The 24,634-nt window shown below is 53.6% G+C and overlaps 1 protein-coding gene across 3 annotated transcripts in view; it reads right to left on the bottom strand.

Moving 5' to 3' along the window:
• Positions 1 to 6,736: 6,736 nt before the first annotated feature.
• The window catches only part of AGO2 (argonaute RISC catalytic component 2), a 97,519-nt gene continuing 79,621 nt past the window's right edge, over positions 6,737 to 24,634 (bottom strand). For 2 of the 3 annotated variants that reach the window (XM_082601298.1, XM_082601300.1), the window contains 9 exons: positions 23,801 to 23,934; positions 22,252 to 22,436; positions 20,783 to 20,942; positions 18,527 to 18,617; positions 17,761 to 17,955; positions 15,595 to 15,729; positions 11,083 to 11,184; positions 8,831 to 9,030; positions 6,737 to 8,504 (listed from right to left, as the gene is read on the bottom strand). In XM_082601298.1, the coding sequence (XP_082457424.1) occupies positions 8,396 to 8,504; positions 8,831 to 9,030; positions 11,083 to 11,184; positions 15,595 to 15,729; positions 17,761 to 17,955; positions 18,527 to 18,617; positions 20,783 to 20,942; positions 22,252 to 22,436; positions 23,801 to 23,934 (1,311 nt within the window). In that variant the 3' untranslated portion in view covers positions 6,737 to 8,395. The remainder of the gene's footprint in view (positions 8,505 to 8,830; positions 9,031 to 11,082; positions 11,185 to 15,594; positions 15,730 to 17,760; positions 17,956 to 18,526; positions 18,618 to 20,782; positions 20,943 to 22,251; positions 22,437 to 23,800; positions 23,935 to 24,634) is intronic. The other variant, XM_082601299.1, reaches the window with a different exon arrangement.

The following is a 24,634-nucleotide window of genomic DNA, read 5'->3' as shown; positions in this document are numbered from 1 at the left end:
CCACGGACTTCCAGGATTTTAGTCGCGTGTCTACTTGGCGTTGAAGAGGAGCCCACGTCATCGCTGTGTCACGGCCCCCAAAGCCGCCCGCAGCCCCCACCCCGGCACCTGGTGCCTCTGCCTTTCAGAACAGAGGGTAGGGGGAGACGGAAGGGCCAAGAGCTGCCACCTTGAAGGCTTTTCTAGACAGTTTAAAATAAGTAACATTGGGTTATTTCCCCCGCTTAAAACCATCCACTGACAGAGAAGGGTGGCTTTTAACTAGACCGTCGGCCAAGAAAACTGCTCAACTCAATACCTGGCTTGGAAAAGTCAGAGCTAAAACCTGCATCTTCGAGACGTCAAAACCCGAGTCCTACGTGCACAGCTCCAGGTGACACCACTCCCGAGGAAGCAGTTTCCCAGCACGTCACAAAACAACAACAACGCGGGGCACTCCAACAACTGAAATAGCACCTGACATCTGAGGACTTCCCACGCATTTTACAAAGACACGACTCCAACTCCAATTCCTTTTTGAAAACAATCTAGTTCCATTACACTCAACATTCTCATTGAGTGACCTTGAGAACAAAACCCCCAGGTTTGCCCGTGGTCACGGTCAGCACCCGACTAGGAGGGGGGTCCTGTGGACAGACGTGCTCAGGGCCTGGGAGGAGCCACGCGGCCAGAACCCAGCGATTTCCCACAGGAGCCAGTGCCCAGGAGCCGAGGAGCAGCGCGGCTTCCATGAGCGTGCGCCGGGCCAGGCTTCCTTCCCAACAACGCAGCCCCACCGTGGTTTCGAAAGGACACTGAGGACTGGACTTGAAAGGCACGGAGGCTGAGACGGGGTCTCCAGAACACTGGGGTCTCCAGTCTGGCACCCCTGGCCTCTGGAGACCAGGGGAGGCCTGGGCACCGCCTGCCTCCTGGGTCAGAGGGGCTGCCCTCTCCCACCCCCCAGCATCATTCCCAGCATCTCCAGAGTCCAGAGGAGCCCTGGGCCCCCCAGTTCCGTCCAGCGGGGCCGGGCAGCCCATCCGCATCGCACCCCCCAGCCTGGTCGGTGGTGGTGGGCGGCGAGGGAGCACATTCCTAGCATCAACTCATGGTTCTGAGGACCTTGAAGATTCCAGAAGTACCGAATGAGATTGGCCTGAACATCGAGCTCCTGGAGACACTTGGTGGGGGGAGGGGGGGGTCAATATTTGGTGTTGTAGCTTTAACTCTGAACTACTTGAGGCCAAGGAAGTTGTAACTAGGAGATCATTCAGCCTCCTCCAACCGCCTAAAGAAGGGGGGTGAGGTGAGGACCCCAAGCCTATAGTCACACCACCAAGGGCGTTTAAAGATCTAACACACCTGAATTTTTCACATCAACCAATAAGACAGAAAACTGTTAACAAAAGCACCAGTAATCTTCAGTTCCCTCATCTTTAATGATCTTTCATGAACGCAAAGATGCCGGGGGAGGCCCACGTCGGGACGCTGGGGACATGAGTGCAGAAAGCAGGTGGGAGATCTGAGTCGACGGCTGACATCACTAAAGCAAGGAGCCGGCCACTGCGCGGCCGCCCCTGAAAAGCCCTGTATGGGTTTCTGGCTGAAAACGAGGCCACTTCAGTGGAGCCCAGCAGCCCCAGAAGCAGGTCAGCAGACGTAGCGGACACTCCCCAGTGTCCACGCTTCTCGGGGTGGTCTGTGTCTATAGGACAGCACGACGGCAGAATTACACATTCTTAGACTGCAACGGACACTTGGCGCTTTCGGAATTAAAGCGCAGCATGCAGCGTTGAAGGCAAGGACTTCCTCGTAACGGTGCACCTGGAACCTCTCTGGGCCAAAGTCAAGGTCTGATGAGCGTCCAGAAGAGAGCGGAGCCGCCTCCTCACACCCAGACGCCTGCAACTGCAACACCGCCCAACTGTCCCTCCAGAACTCAGGAGCAAACCAGCGCAAGTGATCGGGAGCAAATGCTCACCTTCTGAAGACGAGAGAACACGAGGAACCTAAAGAAAAGACGCGAAGGAGCAGGGGGGCGACACTGACCAACCCACAGCAGCGTGTGGGCAGATGAGATTTCTGACAGCAAAGTGGTTCATGACACGTGATGCCGAGCTCTCCCAGGCCAGCCTTCCCGCAGGCCGGCATCCTGGTCCAGGGCGCCAGCAGCAGGAACCCCTACTTCAAGACGCTGCCGCCCTGGACCCTGTGCTCCTTTCAAGCAAAGGGCCTTGGATTTGAACAGAACATTTTGCTTTCAAACCTTAGCTCACTTTAAAGTATAGAGTGATTAGTAACTCAAGGTTCCCAAGTCAAAGGTCAAGGACATCTGCACTGCATTTTGAAACCATGCAGCTACTGAAGTACTATTTGCACAAGAGTCGGTGTTTAAGCACCTTTGTGATTTTACAGAGTGTACAAAAAGGGAGAAGAGAGTAGAAGGAGACACTTTCAACCCATTCATAAGTAAAGCAGAAAAAAAAAAGTGCTTTCTTATGTCAAATAGGAAAGTGAAAAGCCAGGACAGTGGGTCGCTTCCAGGTCCCACCACACGCGGCCCTGCACCTGAGGACGGTGCAGAAAGGCCCTTGCGTTTCCTTCCTGCTGGCCACTGAGAGTCCTAACATCTCGGAGCCGGGCAGCCCTGAGGAGTCCCTGGTCCACCCTGGACACCCAGAGAGGGAGGAGGGGACTGCCCGTGGGTCACAGTATGGCACACAAATTTTCAAGCCAGAACTGAACAGAGAGATGTTCACAATTCAGTTGATTCAGGCAACATTTTGGCTATTTTCAGTGTGGACAGCTACACTTAAAAGCAAACATGAATCTATTGAGAATTCAGAGGTAGCCTTTATCTGCGTTTATTTATTTATTTTTAAACTAAAAGGTATTAGAAACCACCTTCTGTAGTGATATGGCTAAGCCAATACATTCACTTTAGACAATAAAATGGCAAAACATCCAAAAAAGCACTAAGTGAGGGCACCGAGATGGCATCAACGTGACATTAACACACACTCAGATGACTGGTTTGGGTTTAAAAGCTCCTTTGTGTGTCTGATACTGTGTAACCCGATCACAAACCGAATTACACACTGTGGACTGGAGCACGTACTTCTCATCTGGCCAAATCATGAGGCCTAAAGGAACAGCACTGCGTTTCAGGTCTGCCTGGCATCTATGGGTTGAGCCACAAATGACAGTTCTGACATGACAGCGACCTCATGGCTTTAAAATGACGGGTGACCAAAGAGAAGCAAGGGAGGCCCTGACTCTCTAGTAACATTGGCCGTTCAGATGCTTCCTATCCAAGCTGTCAAATGCTGGAGGGAGTCATGGCAAATAACGAGGAATTAAACAGACCAGAAGTATTCAAAGGATTTACAATTAATCCTCTTAGAATTAAATCTCAGACCGCAAGGAGAGAGCACACTCTTCTTCCAATACACTGCAAACTTCCTTCCAGAAAAAGACAGCAACGAGGCTAATCTGTCCTTCATGAATGGTCAACACACACACGTACACGTGGCTGTAGAGGGGGAAGTGCAGCGGCCAGCCCACACGGCTCTAACACATAACACTGAAAAACGTGGCAGGATCACGAAAACAAAGCAACGCATTGTATTACATCATTTCTGCTATCCTAAATCTATTTACAGTCATTTCAAACAAGTACAGCAGATGCAAAGTTGGACATAATAAAAAGGAAGCTGTCAAAAAATCAGTGCAATTATTTCGAGTTGAAAATTTTCCTTACAAAAAAAGTCAGCATGTGTGTGTAACACGGACAGCCCTATTACAAAGTCACACGTGCACTGTGTCTACACTGAGAAACGTCACAGCAGCCGAAACTGCTGGCACGGCAGCTAGAGAGAATATTCTTGGTTACTTTGGGGGAGGGCTTAAAATACAAAGTATTTGCATTCTGAAAGTGAGGCGTATGAACACTGAGGAAGTTTCTATTCATTGTACATTCCTTTACTCATGAGCGTGAGAGATGAGTTAAAGAGAGGTCACAGGGAAATTTCTATGGCTTGTCTGGGCCACTGGGATTGTCCACTGTCTGGATTATGTCAACTTCTAAAGCTCCTCCTAATGGAACTGCCTTAGGTGTAGGAAAATGCCCATGAAAAATCCTTTGAACTGCCCAACAGATCAAAGTCCCACTCAAGGACTCCATCCAGATCCTGACGGGTGGCTCCATGAAACAGCCTAGTGCTTCCATGATGCCAAGCAACCAAGAGAAGCCGTCCCAGCCTCCAGAGGCCTCCTCGAGACAGTCTGGTGTCCCAACTGCACAACGCTTGGCTGGTCTACCCTTAACATATTGTATCAAATATATAATCTGACTGAAAAACTGCCTTGTAAAAATAAAATTTAAGTCACTCTGCAGATCAATGTTAAATTACATTGCTGCATATATAAGAAAAACAATTCATCCAGAAAAATTACATTTGTGGCTTTCAAAAATAAATCATCCAGCAAACTTGAAGGTAAACATTAGGTAATTTATAAAAGTTGGGGAAAATCATTTCTATCATATTCATCAGGTACCACATGCACTGGAATATCCATATCAGCCAAATCAAACCAGAGCAGAAAGGAAAAAATAAATAGCAACATTTGCATTTAACAACAATAAAAATAACATACAATATAACATCGATACCCACCCGCCCACAACCCTGCTGTAGGAATTGAACTTAAACTGTCTCTTCTAATGAGCACACGCTGGGGTAAACATCACAACAGCGCTGCTTACGGCCAAACCCACACAGCGCGGAAATCACTCCACGTCCAACAAGTCCCTCCTGGGGGAGCCAGCGCAGTGGCCAGGGATCGCTCGTGGTTCTAGAGTGCAAACATTCATGCACGGGAGTGTGAGAACACTACCAAAAAGCAACACAATCTTGAAAAGAAAAAGCAGGCCCTAAAATGTAGTATCAAGTGTATGTGTGAAGTCTTCTCAAAACAGAAAACCAAAACCAAAATAAAACCACCCCTTTCTACAAGTATAGGTATGCCCAGTTTTACAACATTTATCTCAACTAGGAACATCTGAGCTTATTATAATAAGTACACAAACAGCAGGATGGGATCTCAGCAGGGCCAAAGGGCTCTCCTACAAAACGGCGACTTGAAGCAGCTCCCCCGGGTTTCTTTCATCACTTAGCTATTAGGGTGAGAGCTTGTCGAACGTAATAGGAAGTGGTCAAGGGATGGGAATATGTTAACTCTTCTTACGGTGAATATTTTAAAATATACTAGGAAGAGTACCAGGATAAGGATCTAATTGGGAGACCTCTTCTGAAGAGATAAATCCCAGTTTTTCTTTGAAATGAATTCAGATTTCTACTTCATAATTTTCACATTCAGTTTGCTTAAAGCAAGGCACACCTTACTTAGTGGGGTCGGGCAAAGCCGGCGAGTGGACACCTCTGCAATTTGCACAGCCCTGCACAGGCCTCAGGAAACCTGTCAAATGCAGGCAGAGGCCGGAGGTGCCCGGAGCCCCTCTCGGGCGGCCACGAGGTTGCCCTGGGCAGGCGTGACCCACACAGAACGGGCAGGACCCCTCTTGGCTTCCACGTGAACAGGGCTTGGGCTTATTCTACTGCACCTTGAGGTTTTACGCTGTCTCAAAATTTATCCTAATAATGGGGGGGATGGGTAGAAATTTGGGAAAACAGTTCTTTACCTGAGAAATTGTAACGACAGCCATTTGAATTCTGAACCATCAGACATGTACAAAGGTATGCAGCTAACCCAGCTGGAGACGTTTGGTTTATGAATGCTTTTAAGTAGTAAAGGTTTTATAAAACAAGCACAGGGCTGTAACAAGTACCTTTCTCAAAGTACTTTGGCCCTCCCGAAAGAAAACTTTTCCTTCAAAACGATTTTTTAAAAATTCAGGTCTCATTTTCTGCCAGCCTGTGATCCTGCCCAGTGTATTTGCTTAGAAAACGTTTCCCTGCATTGCTGGGGAGTCCCTCCCTGCCGGGCCCTCAGTGCTTGAGGGAGCACACTCTCCAGAAGGCTCTAGATCAGAGGTTCTCGGACCCCAGGCAGCCCTGGACCCCCAGCTGATGGTGTAAAACGCAGATGCCCAGCCGCCACCCCAGAGGCCGCAGCAAGCACAGGAGTCACAGCGTTTTTACGGCCAGTGCCTTGACCACCGCCCCGACCACCGGGATCCTGGTGCAAGTGGTAGAAACATACCTTCGAGACACATGGTTCTAGATGATCCTAGAAATGACTGAAAACTACCCTAAGTTCAGATTTTAAAAGTGTATTAGTGAAAAGATTCCCTCCTTAGCTTGAATGCTCCCGGTAACTTAAGCCAAGAGTGTACTGGTATCCTTCTGAATAAGAGAAAGTGCCACTTGCTAATAAAATGACAGGGAATTGCAACATTTTTAGAGCAGAGGCTTGTCATTTAAAAAGACAAAAAAAAAAAAAAAAAAAAAAGATACAGCAAGAAGAGACCAATGCCATTAATAAGACACCCACATGCACACACGTGCGCGCGCGCACACACACGCACACACACACACACACACACCACTCTTGAGTATATATTGTCACAAATAATAGTCACCCCTTTGTCGTTGCTGCCACAATCCAGGCCGAGTGTCCATGACAGCGCTTCCCCGCCCCCGCGGAGCCCTCACACAAGACCGAGGCGGGCGCTTACTCCAGCACGAGGCACCCTGGTTGGCACCCTCACTCCACCACAGCGCCAGAGGTAAATGTCAGGCCGGGATGGGAGGGCCATCAGCAGGGCCAGAGGAAACCTACAGAGCACGAAGCAGCACTAGGGAAAGGTTCATCTCCTTCCTAGAATCTCTGTACTGAATGTGGATTTGATTCTTAGCAAACCGCCTACAAGGACAAAACGCCCACTTAGCACAAACGGAGCTCTCTGGTGTCACCCCTGGCGAGCTGTCCACGGTATCATTCTTAGTGCAATGGATTCTAGATTGGCAAACCCACGTCCGGGGCCCAGAACGCAAATCCCAGCAGAAGGGTCTGCCTCTCCTGCTGGCTTCGCCATCAGCCATCCTCCCGAGGGCTGGGCTCCTTCGCGGAACGCTGGCCTCGCATCCCGCAGAGCGCCACCACCGACAGCCTTCTCTGTGTTTCAGTGCATAGATCCTATGACGCTTGTCTAACCAACAACACGCAGAGAGAAGTGCACGCTGATACGCAGACTCATTCCCAGGAGTGGAAGGATACATACATTCCATTTGTGCTTAATTGGCTGAGCGACACACGGGGATGAGGTGGGGAGGGGGAGTGACTGCTGGAAGCACACTCCGTCCTCCTGAGGGTCCAGGCTGCGCGGTCTACACGAGGGGGTGGGCCGCGGGCACACTGAGTCAATTGCATACTCCTGTACTTAAGCACTGAGAAACCACAAGGGTGGTCCAGGCTCCAGGCTCCAAAACACTCTTGATATGCTAAACAGATCACAAGAAGCACCCCGTAGTCAGTAAAATGAAGAACAGCATCTATCTATCACATTAATACTGCAAACCAGATATATATATTTTTCTCTTACATTAAAGACATAACAGTGAAAAAGGATTGTACTGTATTTATCACCACAGACCCGTATTCTTTAGAAACTTTGGAAAATAAATGTCACAGTCCTATAGGACAAATCTTATGATTAGACTGTCGGCATATTGTCTTTTTTCTTTTTTTAAATAAATTTTCATTAAAATGGCACTTGTCTGCCAATCCCTCTGGACCTATAAATGTTGTAAACACACACGGCCCACCTCCTGCCACCCCTCCTTCCTTCGGGCTGAGTGAAAGGCGGGCAGTGGCAGGACGAGAGACACCAGGGCGCCTCGCCTGGCGCCTGCCCTCGGATCCCGGACAGCTGGTGGGAGCCAGGTCAGGAGCACACGGGTGTCACTCTGACATAAACTTTAGTGACAGCAACAGAATGTTCAAGGCTTTAAAACCACCATGTGTTTTACGTTGCTTTTGCTCTCACAGAACGTTCACAGCTAGTTTGAGCCCATCAATTTCATATAGAATCATGTGTTAAAAACAAGTAAATTGAACGACCAAATAAATTAAAAATGTTTTAAAGCCCTGAGTTCATAGACTGGTTTTAGGAGATTTTTAGGAAACATGGGACTCTATTTTAATAAGCAGCTTATAAGATTTTGGCAAACCATATTTCCTACGACAATGGGGTCTCATACAGGTCTGCAGTTCAAAATCCAAGTTTGAAATCTGGGACGGAAGGCATTCTGGAAAATGGAGAATCTACTAAAATCAATGGCGTTTCATGTTCGATGCTGGCTGTCACGGAAGGGCTGGGCATTTGTTGGTCTGAGTGTAGCTGGTCTCATGTGAATCCAACTCGGTACACAATCGTAAACACTAAAACATGTCAAGCAAAGTACATGGTGCGCAGCGTGTCCTGATGGACCTGGACTGCCTTTGCCAACGCCTGGTGGTCTCGTCCGTTACTCTGCCCGGAGGTATGGCTTCCTTCAGCACTGTGGGGATGGGGGACAGAGAGAGAGAAAGAGAGAAAGAGAGAGAGCGAGAGAGAGAGAGGAGAGAGAGAGAGGAGAGAGAGAGAGAGAGAGCGCAGCCTTTAACGCACCACGAGGCAGCACACTGATAGCTAAGTTAGGACCACGCACCAGCCATCTGGGGAGGCAGCCACACAGCTAACAAATGGCGCTGAAGATGCTAGCTTTTGGGTGTCTGTGTCAGGCTCGGCTCCAGCCACTGGGACCCCACTGCTTCCCATTCCAGAAAAGCAGCTGCCAAAGCCTGTTGCAGAAACGACCCCAGCCAGGAAAGGCATGCCACTCACCTATCATGTTCTTTATCCACCAGGTGGTACCTGGCCCGGAAGGCCACCAGGTGAGCATAGTATGCGGGCGCCGGGATGGACACGGAGCGCGTGCAGCGCACGTAGGTGTGACACAGCTGGTAGGTGAGAATCTGCAGCTCATCGGAAGAGAAACGATTGTCATCCCAAAGCACGTGATAGTGGGAAGGCCTGCTTGTTCCCTAAAAGCAGATCAGAGGGTCAGAGAGGTAAACATGCAAGAGAGAAGTCCAGAACTCACCTGCAAAAGGGTGCTGCCGAGAGAAGCTGTGCTTCCACCCCACAGCAGAATCCTTCACAGAGGATACAGTGGGAGGACGCTCAGTGACAAGAAGGTATTTCTATTATCCTATCATGTATCATTATAAACAGGCATCAGAGCCACATATTCTTTGACCCCCTACTGGTAAAATAACAGACTATACACACATTTATTTGTGTAGAGAAAACTCACAGGAAAGATATAATACAGAAATGGTTGTTTGGAGAATAATGTCATTTGTATATACTAGGTTTTCTACAATGCTTTATTTATAAAGGCAAGAAGCAATCTCTAATAAGTTACATATTATCGCCTTTAAAATGGGAGTTTGAACATATATTTATTTTGTGCAGTGTATGCAGTTTGGAATCTTTCAAAACTGAAGGAGGTGGGGTTGGTCGCCTGGCCCATGCCCCAGGCAGAGTGCCTGCCGGGGCTCAGGTGCCGGCACGGCCGCTGCACTGCTCGCCGGGGCACCACGACCAGTCAGCTAGGAGCGCGCTTGAGGGAAGGGCCTTTCTCTGGCTTCTCCCCACCCGCCTTCCCTGCCACTCAACCCAAGCCAGCCAGCAGGCCCTTCCTGACTCTCTGTCTGTGTTCAGGCTCCCGGGGACTGGTGGGCGGCAGACGCTCTTATCCTCTGATGAAGCACACATTCTGCACCCCACTTTCAGCATTTAATCGGTGGCTGTCACGGGGGCCTGCGGGCAGTGGGGTATTTTGTATCAGAGGGTGTGCCGAGGACATGGCAACCACAGCAGAGCAGGAGCCCTTGAGGCCCATTTTGTCAAAGCGCTTAAATGTCTCCAGTGCGAGATTTCCCCCATTAGAAAGTGCCTGCGCAGAAAATGGAGGGAGACAGGTTTACCCCTTAAACAAACCAGAGGCCCCGGGGGGCGAGGGCTCCACCCACCAGGAGGGAAGCCAGGAAAGACAGACTGGGACGGAAGCCGGGCTGGCCTGTACAGAAAAGCGCCCGCCCGACATGGAAGCCGTCACGGGGACAGACGAGCCCGGGAAGCACCGCGGAGGCCTCCTTCCTCTCTGAGCCACACGCCTCTTCTTCCTTCTTAACAACCTTTAAAAATGTAAACACCGCTCAGCCCTCAGGCTGCACCCTGACAGGCTGCAGGCTGGAGGCGGCCCACAGGCCACTTTGCCAAGCCCTGTTCTAGAGCCACCACGGCGATGTGAAGGACCTGCAGGTGTATTTCCCGTGGCAGAAGTACAAAGTTTACGGTAAGCCCTCCAAGTTTAAGTTCAAATCCCTTGGGGATGGATATCTAAGTCCTCACTTATAACTTGAAACACCCAAAAGCCCCTCTGTGGTGAAGCAGGACGGGCACCCAAAGCTAAGTTCCTCCTGTGCCAAGGGGCACAGCCTCGCAGATCCTGGTGGATCAGCTCTGACAACAGGTACGCTGGACGTGGCACTTCTGAGGTGGCAACATTCTCTCAGAATCACTCTTGGCAAGCTGTGGGTCTCTTGGCCGGGAGGGACAAGGAATGCCACATGGTGACCTTCCCCGTACACCAGTGCCCGTGCGTGGTGGGCAGGCAAGGCTGACCCCGCCCCTGTCACCTCTCATACCCCATCCAGCTCGCCAAACTCCAAGCACACAGGGATGCCACTTGTCCCCGCCGGCCTGCTTGGCCTTCGCACTCATTGCTCCTTCTTCCTGGAGCTCATCTCGGCTAAAATGGGAACCCACTCCCGCCCCAGCACAGCACCCCAGTGGGTCCTCCGTCCCCAACACCTGATGGCTCTCAGCCTCCACGGTTCACTGGTCAACCGCCTGTGTCCCCTCAGGATGGACTGGAGCCCCATCCGTGCTGTTCACCACCACATCCCCAGTGCCCACTGGAGCACCTGGCACAAGGTTTGTGCTCTGCCAAGTGTTTGCTGAATGTGGGTACGACACCTCAGAGACACCAAGACCAAGACTGTGCAAAGTGGACCCTCTGTCCTTACCTGGATGCCAGCATGACTACACAGGTAGAAGTCAAACTCGGTCGGGTGGGTGATTTTCGTGTCCACGGTCGTCCCTGCTGGAATGTTTCCGCTCTTCCCCACCTTCAGCAACACAGGAGCCCATTAGACACGCCCAGGGGACAACAGGGCAAAGCAAGCAAGCAGGCAAGACGCAGCCACACTGCCTTCTGCTCTGAAGTCTTTAAATTGGCCAATACATTTGCTCAGTGCTATGGTATTAAAATTTAACATACACTAACAACTGAAATCGAATTAATTCCTGCTCTCTTTGGGCTGGGGTTATTTTTCGCCATCTCATAAGGGCCCCTGAGGGAAATGCAGAGTCTTCCCTTCACTGAAGCATCTGCGTGGGCCACCTGAAGGGTCTTCATCATTGTTGAGGCCAAGATGGAAACTGTCACCAACGTAACAAATCTAAGACCAGACGACGGACACGTGACAGCCGTCACCTGCCCACGTGCACCCGCGCACGCACACACACGCACACACACAATACTCAAGGCAGAAGAGCTAGAAAACCCTGACCGCTGTCAAGAGCTTCCCCACTCTACCGGGGGTTCAATCACCACCGCCAGGGAGGGCAGGTTGCTCCACCAGAGGACATCCAAGGAGCTGGGGTGTGGGAGGGACTACAAATTCTACCAAACCACTTAACTCTCAGTTTACACTCTAGCATCGAAAAACCACCAAACATCCAGCTATGCTACTGGAACAGCAGAACTCCCCATCAGTCATGAAGTCATTGATTGATTTTTTTTTACTCGTGCAATTTCAAGTCTACACACAAACAAGAAAATCCCCAGTGTAACCTCTCTGCACCTTCAGATGTGTGTGTGTGTGTTTACTTCTTCTCAACCTTTTTTTTACACCTTCAGATTATTTATTTATTTATTTTTGGCTGTGTTGGGTCTTTGTTGCTGCGCGCGGGCTTTCTCTAGTTGCGGCGAGCGGGGGCTACTCTTTGTTGCAGTGCGTGGGCTTCTCACTGCAGTGGCTTCTCTTGTTGCGGAGCATGGGATCTAGGCGTGCAGGCTTCAGTAGTTGTGGCTCACGGGCTCTAGAGCACAGGCTCAGTAGTTGCGGCTCACGAGCTTAGTTGCTCCGCTGTATATGGGATCTTCCTGGGATCGAACCCGTGTCCCCTGCACTGGCAGGCGGATTCTTAACCACTGCACCATCAGGGAAGTCCCAGATTTTTAATAGAAGTAAAATATTTGAAACGAGTGCCCACCTTTGTATCCCTTCCAGGCTGCACTCTCAAATCTAGACTTTATTATTCCCACACATACTTTTATTCTCTGCTACATATTTAAGTTTCCGTTAACACTATATTGTATTACTTTGCAGATTTTAAAACTGTAGGGGTGTCCCTGGTGGCAAAGTGGTTAAGAATCTGCCTGCCAATGCAGGGGACATGGGTTTGAGCACTGGTCCGGGAAGGTCCCACATGCCGCGGAGCAACTAAGCCCGTGCGCCACAACTACTGAGCCTTCACTCTAGAGCCCATGAGCCACAACTACTGAAGTCCGTGCACCTAGAGCCCGTGCTCTACAACAAGAGAAGCCATTGCAATGAGCAGCCGGCGCACCGCAACAAGGAGTAGCCTCTGCTCACCGCAACTAGAGAAAGCCCATGCGCAGCAACGAAGACCCAATGCAGCCAAAAATAAATAAGTAATATAAATAAATAAATTTATTTTAAAAAAACAACTGTATACATGTATCCTATATGTTTTGCTACTTTCTGTTTTTGCCCTGTATTACAATTTTGAGATGTAGTCATCTGGTAGCTATACTTTATTATTTTTCATTGCTGTGTAAGTGCCAATATATAAATAAATACATTACAACCTTTTCTCCTGTGAACAGGAGACTTTTTTGCTATTATAGACAATACCGCCAGAATATTCTTATAGAATACATGTCTCCTTGTACACAAGTCTGTGAGTTCCTCCAGGGTAGATCTCTAGAACTGCCAGTGCTCCAAGTGGGTTCTCCATTTGTACTCCCGTCGACAGTGCAGGAGAATCCTCTTCACAGTAACGCCTTCACTCTGTGCTAAGTGCTCTGCCTGTTAGCTCAGCCAACCCTCCCAACATCCTCAGAAGGTGGACACACAGGCCTCCTGCCACCTCAGCCTGCAGACCTCTCTTGCCAGGAGTCAGGAGGGCTCAAAGTCAGCTTATTCCAGCACCCCACTTTCTCTCTCAGAATAGAAAATAGTGAACTAGAAAACGAAGAAGCAGTAGAGCAGATTAACACAAGCAAAAGGTACTTCCCTGAAGATAGAGAAACCCAGCAAGACTCAACACAAAGAAAGAACGCTTGTAATTATGTTGGGAACAGAAGGGGAACCATGGCTGCAGAGGGAGTGTGTGTTACTTGAATCATAATGGAATGATAACAACTTCATGACAACACATTGGAAAACAGAAGAAACAAACACTTGTTTGTAGAATTACATAAGTTACCAAAATCAGCTGAGTAGGATAGTCCAATCATTGTTCCAAAAGGCATCAGGCCCAGAGAGTTTTACAGGCAAGCTTTACTAAGGCTTCAAGAGTAGATTATCTTAAAGTGTGGCAGAGCATAGGAAAAAGGGGGAAACTACTTTAGCTTATTTTATGAAGTTAGTCCAGAGATTTTTATAGGCAACTTTCACCAGACCTTCGAAGAATAATCTTGGGGGACTCACATTATGAGGTTAGCCTGATAAATACCAAATGTTGTCAAGGATGTGGGTGCCGTGATGAGGAGCAAAGGGTCTGGAGCCAGATAACCTGGCTCCAATCCATCCCCTCAGCATCTGGGCTGCGTGACCACAAGTGCGGCAGTGGGCTTGAAATCAAAATTTTAAGTTTCCTTACGCTTTTTCCTACGTAACAGAAAATGTGGTTTGGGAACTTCCCTGGGGGCGCAGTGGTTAAGAATCTGCCTGCCAATGCAGGGGACACGGGTTCGAGCCCTGGTCCGGGAAGATCCCACATGCCGTGGAGCAACTAAGCCCGTGCAGCACAACTACTGAGCCTGCACTCTAGAGCCCACAAGCCACAACTACTGAGCCCGTGTGCCCTAGAGCCCGTGCACCGTAACTACCGAGCCCACGTGCCCTAGAGCCCGTGCACTGCAACTACTGAGCTCACGTGCCGCAATTACTGAAGCCTGAGCGCTCTAGGGCCCGTGTACCCAGAGCCCGTGCTCCACAACAAGAGAAGCCACCGCAATGAGAAACCCACGCACTGCAACGAAGAGTAGACCCCGCTCGCCGCAACTAGAGAAAGCCCGCGTGCAGCAACGAAGACCCAATGCAGCCCCCCCAAAATAAATTAATTAAAAAAAAAGATGTGGCTTGTAGAATACCGAGGTTTGGCAATCTCCTGAGACCTCTTTTGTGATCTGGGACAACGCCAGCTCATGTAAGCCCTCAGCGTGAGCTCAGCTGTCACAGGCAGAGTTCTGTCTGTCAGGTCTGGCTCATTCCTTTCTTCCCATTTTCAGTTTTTGCTAACTTGTGCCTGTTTCACTTTCTGATAGTGGTCTGTTAAAACAGACCTCTGTGATGGTGTGTTTGTCAATTTCTCCTTGAAATTCTGTCTGTTTTTGCTTCACTTTTTTTCTTTACATATGTTTAGGTCATGGCGTGAGGTACATCCACGCTCACAGCTGTTACGTCTTATCAGTGATCATGACAAAGTATCCCTTTTCCTCGTTATTGACTCTCAATTTGCATTTTGTCTTCCATTTAGGCAAGAAGCATTTTTGGTGCTGTGGTGCCACTGTGGCATTAGCGGGCTGCACCGTGTGGACACTAACCCCCGACTTCCAGCCCTGCTGGTGGACAGTCTGATGGAATGTCCTTCCCTTCTGGGAGGTCTTTTTTCTCATGCAGTTACTTTGAAGCTGTGCAGTTTTAGGACAATGTGTCTAGGTATGGATTTATTTTTATTTATCCTGTTGGGAACAGGACAGGCCTTTTAACCTAAGGGTTCTGATCTTTCTCCAACTGTGGACAATTCTCATCAGTTACAACTACAAGTCTTAAGTCTCCTGCATGCTTGTGGTTCTTGTTCTGGAACAGCCAGGAAAGGGATGAGGAGCTTGGACACCGCTGTCTTTCAGTGTTTCTCCAGACCAGGCCCCTGAGTGAGCTCCCCAGGCCCTCTTCCAGCACTCCAACCACCCCATGGGCTCCCCACTTTACTGCATTCTCCCGCATTCTTTACACTATGCTGTCTATGACCATGGTTGCTAACTGGCCCTGAAACCTCACCTTTGGTAATTTCCTTATCAGATAAATGGCATCTGCCTGGACCTATCCTGGACCTGTGGGGTTTGCAGGTTCAAACTTCTCACCAAACGGAGGAGAGCCCTTCTCCAACGTGTCAGGCTGGGTCGCCACGCAGGGCCGAGTCTCCCAAGAGCCTGGGAGGTGGTGCGGGGCGTGAGACCCGTGTCCCTCGAGGCTGCCCGGCCCAGGGTCGAGGACACTCACCCGCTCATTCTTGTCGGTGCAGAAGAGCCGAGTGTGGTGCCTCTTCTGGACCACTATGAACGTGATCCCCGGCTGGTAGTCTTTTTCTAGCTTAATGCACGCCTCTCGGATAGCCAGTAACTCGTGGTGAAGAACCTACGGAAAGAAAGAAGAACACTTTTGAGAATCATCATTATGTTTTCAGGCCTCTCGCTACCTCGGAATGAATCCCTTAATTATGTGTATGTTTGATACATATTTACGTTAAGGCTTGTAGTTCCACTAGCTTGTTGTTACCTGTGTGATTCTGTCTCTCTGAGCCTGTTTCTTCATTAATATCACGGAGCAAACAATACCCAGGTTTCGTGGTTAAATGGTTTAGGTTAGATAATGGAGAAACAGGCTGAGCGCAGTCTCTGGAATGTTACCACCCACCGTGGACATGAGGCACTGTGGGAAACACATACATGAACAAATCAATCCAACAGCTTATTTTTGGATTGGAGAAGATGGAGAGAATCTAGTAAAAAACAAAAACAAAACAAAACAAAAAAACCCCAAAAACCACTGCTTAGGAGCTGGACCTGAGTTCAAATCCTAGCTCTACCACTATGCAACTGTGTGGCTTTGGAAAGCCATGCACCCTGTGTGATCCCCAGTTTTTTCAGTTTTAAAATGGGAACATCCCACCTTGCAAGCTTGCTGTGAAGACTAAAGTCAACTGCGAAGCGCCAGGAGTTAGGGTACAATGATGCTGGCACTGTCTCCGCTCCCCCACCTGTGTCAGAGAGGAACAGGCACACAGCCTGGCACAGGGTGGTGATGGCTGCTACAGGGACCACACACCTCAGGGTTTCAGCAACTGCCCTCATCAAATATTGTGTTGTGATGTCTCAAAAATATGTTTTGGGTTCTGGGTCCGGAAACCCCATTGTGGTGATTCTGTAAGATGTGGAGTGCGTGCACAGAGAGAGAAAACAGAGAATGACACAAACCCTCTTCTGTAGTAAGAATGCCCATGACAGAGGGTGAATGGGTGCTCAGAAGAGGGGAGAACATCTCCCAAAGGAAGGAACCAGATAGTTTTGTATAAGAGGGGCTTCGAGGTCAGCTGGCACAAGCTGGATCTGGACCCGAGAGGCGGCATAGGAGCCCCCAATCCAGGTTCCCACAGAAGCTCCGAATCAGGGGCCCTGGCCAGGAGCTACCAGACGGTCAAGGAACCTCGAAGCCATCCCCCTCGCCCGCTGTGGCCTCAGCTGCTCCTACTCTGGACCAGGAAGGCAATGGCACCCGCGCCTTGTCACGTGACACCCCGCCTGGCTAGCAAGGTGGCCTGGGGCCTTGGGACACACTGGAGTGCCTCTCAGGACGTCTTCCTGTCTGGGTGGGTCTCCTGCAGCATCGGATACTTCTGCCTTCCCTGCTACTGTCTCTGGACGAAGCGGGCACTGGAGACGCAGAAGGGGTGGAGGTGGCATTAGCCCTGGCCAAGTATGGACGCACTCAGGGCATCAATCCCCTGAGCTCCAGGCTCGGATGGATTCACCGCTGCCCACAGTCCCCTCAACCTGGAGATGCTGCGGGTGCTTTCAACTGGAGCATAGCAACAAACCCCCCTTTTGTCCTCACCTGCCCCTCCTCCAGTGCCCCGGTGTCTAAGAGGGTCCCCTGCCTTCCAGACGCTTCCTCAAGGCGATGCCCCACACGTCACCTAAGGTGCCGCCTCTCCCTCCACGTCCAAACAGTGGCTGCGTCCTGTTGCCTATTTCCAAAGGGCTCCCACCTACCCTCCGCCCGGCCACTGTCCTCCCCTGCTCTGCACTCTCCCCACTCCGGCCCGCCCCCTCCTTCGCAGACAGAGGTGACCCCCAAGCCACAGCGGTGTCCCTGCCCCACAGAGACTCCCCACAGCCTATAAGGCAAAACCTGGAGCCGGGAAGGGCCCCTGGCTGGCATGTGCTGGACCGAGTCCGCCTGGACAGGCCTGTCCGCCCCACCTGCCGCAGGGTCCTGACAACCCCGAGCCCATCACTACCGCCCACACGGTGACCAGATAAACCTGGGGGCAAAACGAAAACCACCCCACTGTCTTCATTAGCGAACCTAAGAAGCTGTCCTGCCGAGAAACAGGTGAGTTTAAGACACAGAGAAGAGGGCAGGGAAAACGCGGGGGAGGCGGCCAACCTGCTGGAACTGCCCCTCGGAGACACCGTCTCGGTAGAAGATGATGCGGGTGGGCTTGAAGCGCGTGGACTTGTAGAACTGGATGAGAAGCTCGCGCACCATGGCCGCCAGGTCCTGGATGATCTCCTGCCGGTGCTGCTGGACGCGCACGGTGGCGCAGTAGCGGTTCGGGTGGGCGTCCATGCTGCCCACGACCTGCGGGGCAACGCGGGTCAGCAGGAGACCCGAGGGCCCCCGCTCTGGGGGTGAAGGGGGTCCAGGAGAGGGCTCGTCACATGCAAACCCACCACCTTTACAATTCCTCTGAGTGCGTGGCTGTAGTGTTTCTAAATGTGTTCCAAAGAATAAAAGCTTGCCCGAGGGACCTAATAAAAAAATCAACAATTGTTCTGGACCCCTAATTCTGCTTGTGATTAGATGTGGCTGAATTACATCAGCCCAGAGAAGGTACCTGGCGACAGTGACAGCGTTCCTAATTCTTTCAAGCACACTGTTTTCCCAAAGCCATGTGCACCTCCACACACGACACTCCAAGATTCCAACCCCTAAGAGTGACGGGTGTCCCAAAGGGAAGCTGGCCTGAAACCAGTCGCCTGCAGGTGCCACCCAGAGGGAACCAGACGGCGAGTGCCAGGGACATGACCCCACCGGGCCACCCTGCTGCACTGTTCATGCTGATCGGACAAGGAAAGGGCCCAGAAGTACGGAGATGCTGATTACGCAGGAACACAGACCAACAGGGGGCCCGGCAGGAGGTGATACTCACGGCGGCGATGGACGGCTTCTTCCCGTCCCCGGCAGGTGGGTGCGTGACATCCGCCCCCAGAAAGATGACGGGCTGCTGGAACACCGGAGGCCTGAGAGGGGAAGCGGGAGCGTCAGAGGCCAAGGCTCGGGGACACTGCCCGGACCTCTCAGAGTACTGGCGCCAGCGTCACTTTGTGTGCGAAGGGTACTGTGGCCACGTTTGTAGAGACTCCTTATCTTTCAGTCACAGGTACAGAAAACCTTACAGGTGAAAGGACGCTTGGTGCGAGATCTGCTTCAGAATAAGGCGGTGGGGGAGAGGGTGTAGGTGGAGTGTAGACTGAATGAGAGGGCTGAGGTGCTGACAGCTGCTGTGGCTGGGCTCAGGGACATGAGGGTTCTACCACGTAGATGGCTGAAAACTCCAAGATGATTATACACACAAAGAGTCCCATGGTTTGTTACCCAACCTTGGACCTGCAGCCGCACTGCAGGGTACACAGGAGCATCCTTGTTCTCTACCCGTTAGAGGCCAGTAGCAGCCCCCGTCCTGACACCCCTACGTCTCCAGCATGACCACACACTCTCAGGGCTGCGACACCGCCCCAGGTGAGAAGTACTGCTCTAAGCTCTCTCCCTGGGTCTTCTAACCGCCGGCTGCACTCCAGCAGTCACGACCCTGAAGCGCCAGCGTTGGGGGCACGGTTCCGGGCCAGCGGGCGGGTCCCAGACTCACCGGCTGTGCGTTCTGGAGCTTCCTCTCTCTACGCCTCACTCTCCTTTTCTCCCTGACCGCGCCTGCCCCCGCCTCCGCCTGACCCCGTGGCTCTTCCCTGCTGCCCCCTCCCCCAATCCTGGATCGTCCCGGGAGCATCCGCAGCATCACACACGCAGTTATGACTCACACCTTGCACCAGCAAAACCACACCTGCCTCCGGACTCCACTCTCTTCCCACAGCTCCCTCGCCTCCCTTGCTCGCCTGGCGGCAAAGCTCCCGGAATTAGCAGAACCCGTCTACTGCCTCCCAAGCAGGCCTCGTGCTGCCATGGCAACAAGACTTCTCTCTGCAAGGTCACCGACGACCTGCACACGTCCCCCAGTCCCATGGTGGAGCCTCGGACCTCATCGCACTTGGCCGGTTGGCACCGAGTGACATGGCCACGTACCGGCTCTTCCCCCGACCCCGCCAGGCTCCAGTGCTGCCTCCAGGATATCCTTCCTATCTACACCCCGCCCTGGGTGTAGGCCTCCAGCCTAGAGGCCTTAAATACCACCTCCTCGTGAGGATCCCTGAACAAACCTCACCAACACCAGGCCTCTGCTTCCCCTCCCCCTCCCCCCTCCCCACACCCAGTGTCTCCCCTGGGAGGCTGACGCACCCGCCCAGCTTCCTCATCCAGTGCTGCCTGACCGCTCCAGAGGCGCGGGCTTGGACCCACTCTCGAGTCTCCTCTCCCATTCACAGAGCATCCCGCCCCAGCCGTGCCCCAGCACCTCTCCTGGGACAACGCAGGAGAGCCCGGTCCCCACTCCACCCAGAGCTGGAGTCGCCTTTTAGAACGAGGTCACTGGAGCGACACCTCCACTCGTGAAACCCCCTCCCGTGGATGCGCTCCCCCGGAGGGAGTGCCAGGCCCCCCAGCAGCCCTCTGCCCCTCAGTCTCTCAGTGGAGCGCCTGCCGCACTCCTGGCAGCCTGCACCACAGGGCCCTTGCACGGTCTGTGCCCTCTGGAACGCTCTCCTCCCCGGCGTCCACATGATCCCGCCCCCTCCAGTGCCTGCAGTCTGCTTAGTGCCACCTCCCCTGTGAAACCCTCACCCTTCTGAGCTCCTGTCCCTTCCACTGTGTCACTGTTGCTCACCTGGGAAGTGCATTCATGGACCCTCTCACCAGGGCCTGCGCTGCAGGACTAGGGCTCCTGCACACAGTAGGCGCTCAATAAACACAGAACCTGCTGCTGAGTGAACTGAGCGAGTCCAACGACCCCTCATCGCAGAGCCAGCCCCGCTCAGGGCAGCCACCACATCTCACATGCGGGACCCCCGGCCCCGGATGGGGTAAGAAGTCCCTTCTCCTCGGGCCCCTGCACCTGGTCCTCAGGGGCCTGCAGGTGGCCCTGGTCCCCTAGACCGAGGGTGGCCGAGACCCGCGTGCTACTCGCTTCCTTCACCCACTGTCCAGGGGAGCGGACGCCGGCCTCGGCAGGCCCCCCCCACCCTGGGGAGTCACGCACCAGCTGCCCCGCACGCACGCGGCGGAACGCCGGCCTCACCTCCCCTGGGGCAGCAGGATGTTGTTCACGCCGCCCAGTTTGACGTTGATCTTCAGGCAGAGGTTGGACAGGGTCTGCGGCGTGGTCCTCTGCACGTTCTTCATCTGCACGCACTGCGTGGCCATCCCCAGCACCGTGTCTCCTACACGCTTGACCTCGGCTGCGGAGGCAACGGTGCGCTCAGGACGGCTCCCCTGGCGCCTCCCCTCCGCCCGCCCCGAGCTCCCCCACCCCACGTGCAGCCAAGCCCGTGGCAGAGGGGCCGGGCCCAAGGGGGGGTCCGGGCCCAAGGGGTGTCCGAGCCCAAGGGGGGGTCCGAGCCCAAGGGGGGTCCGAGCCCGGGTTCCAGCTCTGCTCTGCGCCGCCCAGGCCTGCGCTAGCTGCGGGGCGTCCACCCCGCTCGCTCAGGGAGGCCGGGCGGGTGCAGCCCGGTCCTCGCCAGGAGCGTTTCTGCGACTTATCCAGGCCTGCAGGGCGGTGCGGGCAGGGCCAGGCTGGAACCCAGGGCTCGCGTTCCGAAGGCCACCCTCCGTCCCCGTGCTCAGGACTGCAAGCAAGCCAACGCTCGAGTCGCTGGAAATATAAACACTGGCGTCCTCAAATCCTCGGCAAACGCAAATCCGACATCCAGGACCTGTGTGGGCCCACACCCCCTCTGCTCCTGGGTTCTTTCATGAAGCAGCTGGTCAGCCGCTCCCTGGGCGGGCCTGGGAGAAGCTGCGCAGGATGGGAATTCCAAGGGCTCGCTCTTTCCTCCTTTCCCTGGACACGGAGCAAGCGCTGTCACCGCCCAGACGGGGGATCCCGTCGGCGACACCGACACGCCTCTCTGTTCCCTTTGCCCCGGGGCACCCACACACCTCCCGCGCTGGGGCCTCTGGTTCCCAGGGGGCTTCCGGCAGACGCACCCGGCACCCACCTCCCCATGCCGCCGCCACCTGTCTACACCACCAACGCCCCGGAGCTTCCCGAACCAGGGCCTGGGACTCCATCGCAGGGGCCTGGTAGCTTCCAGCCGAGTGAAAGGGCAACTGCCCTTCTGGCAGAAAGGCCTCTGATCAACTTCCAGAGGATTCTGCGGCGGCCACAGCTCACAAGTGGAGAAGTGAGTCCCAGGCAGGAGCTGAGGACGGCGCCCCGAGTGGGTGACTGCGTGTGCGCCGCCTGGCTGCTCCTCCATCCGGCCGACGTCTGTGTCGGGCAGCGGACAAGGTAACTGCACACGTGTCGAGTCCTGTGCCACCACAGGACGCGGGCCTCCGGGAACCGCGGCCCCAGACAAGACTACCAAGGGCGGCCCTGAGCACGTGCGCGGCCGCAATCAGAAGCCACCTGGTCTTTCCTAGCTCTCAAATGAGCCAGAGACAGGCAGCTCCTCGGTGCGGCAGAGACACAAAGGGCTGAGGCTGCACTGCAGGCCCACAGTGCCACCGACAGCGGCCAGAGGCCGTGTGTGCGCCGAGGCCTACCATAGACGGGGGTTTTTCCGGGCAGGATGACCACCACCAGCTGCAGGCCGGCGTACGTGTTCTTCAGATGCCTGAACATGGGCTCCACACTATCTGCCCCCTGGGCGTATTTACAGAAGCACGGCTGGCCCTGGATCGGCATTCCTGCGTCTCTCGAGATCTTTCTGAGCTGCTCCGTGAAGGACCTGGAGGAGGAGGTTCATTACGCGAAGCACCAAGAACACCAACGATTCAGACCAACCGGAGGCCCCGAGGAGAGGGCACAGTTCTAACAGGTCCAGACCCCACTCCATTTTCATTGAGATGGAAATCCAAGCTGAAGCCCTGGACAGGGCCGCTGCAACATGGTAACAAACAAAGGCGGCCATTTGTGCTAACCGTGCAGGTTACTGAAATGTCACGATGAAACAGGAGACTTCAAGCCGTGGCCACGCTGCCCCCTCACCAGCTGTGACACTCCCAGGGCAGTGACAAGTGCCGTCCTTTTAAAGCCGGGCGTGAGCAGCTGCCGCCCACTTGCCTGTGGATGCCGCGCATTGTCAGGGTGAGGAAAACTGTGAGCTGACCGTCCCCTTGGATTTCCCCCCCGTTATTCCTGTGTGCGCGACTTGGACTTGGATGACATAATCACGGGAGAAAACCAAACAGCCTGCAGTTAGAGGAGCACCAACAGCTGCGGCCGACAGGCCCTGTGAGATCACAGGTGGGGTCGGGGAGACAGAACCACGGCTTCTATTTTAAGCTCAGGAATAAACACGTCACCGCCTCTGACCATAAGGTAAGGCCACTCCGACCCGCTGCGGCCCGTTAGTGCTCGACCCAGTGCAGCTGACCAAACACACGAGTGCGGGTCTGCACCGACGCCCACACGCGCACGTACCCTGGGGCCACCTGGCTCCAGGAAAAGTGAAATGGGGGCCGCGGGACACGGAGAGGGGAGGCACCCCGAGGTCGGACTCTAACGCACTCTGTCCCCCGACACCCCGCGCTCCCAGCGGAGAAGCCTGCTCGTGCCGCTGGTGGCGTGGAGGAGAGGCCCCGCCCCTCTCCAGAACCCTGAGGGCCCCAGCTCCCCGGAGCCACCCTCTGCTGCAACGCCCACTGCTACCTTCCCCCGCTCTGTAGGCCCCCCCTGCCCCCACCCCAGAGAGGCAGGAGACAAAAGCCTTCCTCTCCCTGTTAGGTCTATTTGGCACAAAAACGTGAGCAACCAAGCTGCATGTTTATGGAGCTGCTTTCAAAGGGTCCGACACTGGGCCAGGCCGGGCTGATACAACTTCGCCTCTGCCTCTGCTTTGCACGCTTTACTCTTCATTTGCTGTTTTGTTTCTTACAGAACCTGCCCCACTCTTCACACTCGCTCCAACAGCGAGCCTGAGAAGCAAAGCAGCACCGGGGCCCCCCACTTCCCGGCCCGGCCACCCCAGGCAGTGCCCTTCGACGGGGAAAGGCTGCCAACCCCTGCCCTCCAAACGGAGCCCACGACCTGCCCAGCCTGACGCGGCGGGCCCTCCCCATGGCCCGCTCCCCCCGCCCCTGGGGGCCTTACTTGAGGTGGACCTCCGTGCACTGGCGCTGGGGGGCGAAGCACGCAATGGCCCACACCTTGATCTCGATGCCCGTGTGGAACTGCTTGTTCCTCATGTCCCAAACGCCCTGGACGGGGGTGGCAATCGCTTTATTCTGCAAACGGCGAGAAGCTCAGAGTAAGAAGAAAATGGAAAACATATTCCTCTGACCTTGGATTTTGTCACGGTCCCTATTGCTGGTGGTCCCCTGACCAGATGGCAGCTCCTGAGGCTGAGAATGGAACCTTTGCGTAGACTCCCCATCTCTGAGCTGCCTGGCACCGCAGGGGTCCCGCAGGTGTGTGCAGGATGGATGGATGGATGGATGGATGGAGGGGTGAGAGGTGGAGGGAGGGTGGAGGGGTGAAGAAGTAGATTGTGGGGAGCAGGGGGGCACCCGGAAGGCTGAGCAGGGAGGGCCCGGAGCTCCATCCAACCTCACGGGTAGCCTGGAGGAAAAGAAGTGCCTCACGACATTACGGGAAGGCTTCTTGTCTTGTAAACACGCTTCCGTTAATTTTACCTCATCCATCATCAGTGGGGCAGCCAGGGAAGGGGAGGGAAGCAAGGTGTTTCTTCCCAGTCCTGTGCCTGGGAGCAGACAGGCCAGCCGGGACCGAGCCCGTCGCTTCCCCGGCTCCACACGCCACTGCCTGCAGCTGTTTAAGCTATTCCCATTTGGGAAGGAAAAAACAGCAGATAATGCATCCACTTAATTTTGTCATCTCTCAACCAGAAAGGACCAGGTCTCAACACTGTCACCGAGGGAATCTCTGAACTGACTTCAAGTGATTCTGGAGCACAAGGGATGGTCA

This window comes from Mesoplodon mirus, assembly GCF_964341445.2.
Source record: "Mesoplodon mirus genome assembly, chromosome: 16".
Taxonomy (NCBI): domain Eukaryota; kingdom Metazoa; phylum Chordata; class Mammalia; order Artiodactyla; family Ziphiidae; genus Mesoplodon; species Mesoplodon mirus.
The sequence above is the reverse complement of the archived record's forward strand: the minus strand, read 5'-3'. Positions and strand labels throughout refer to the sequence as shown.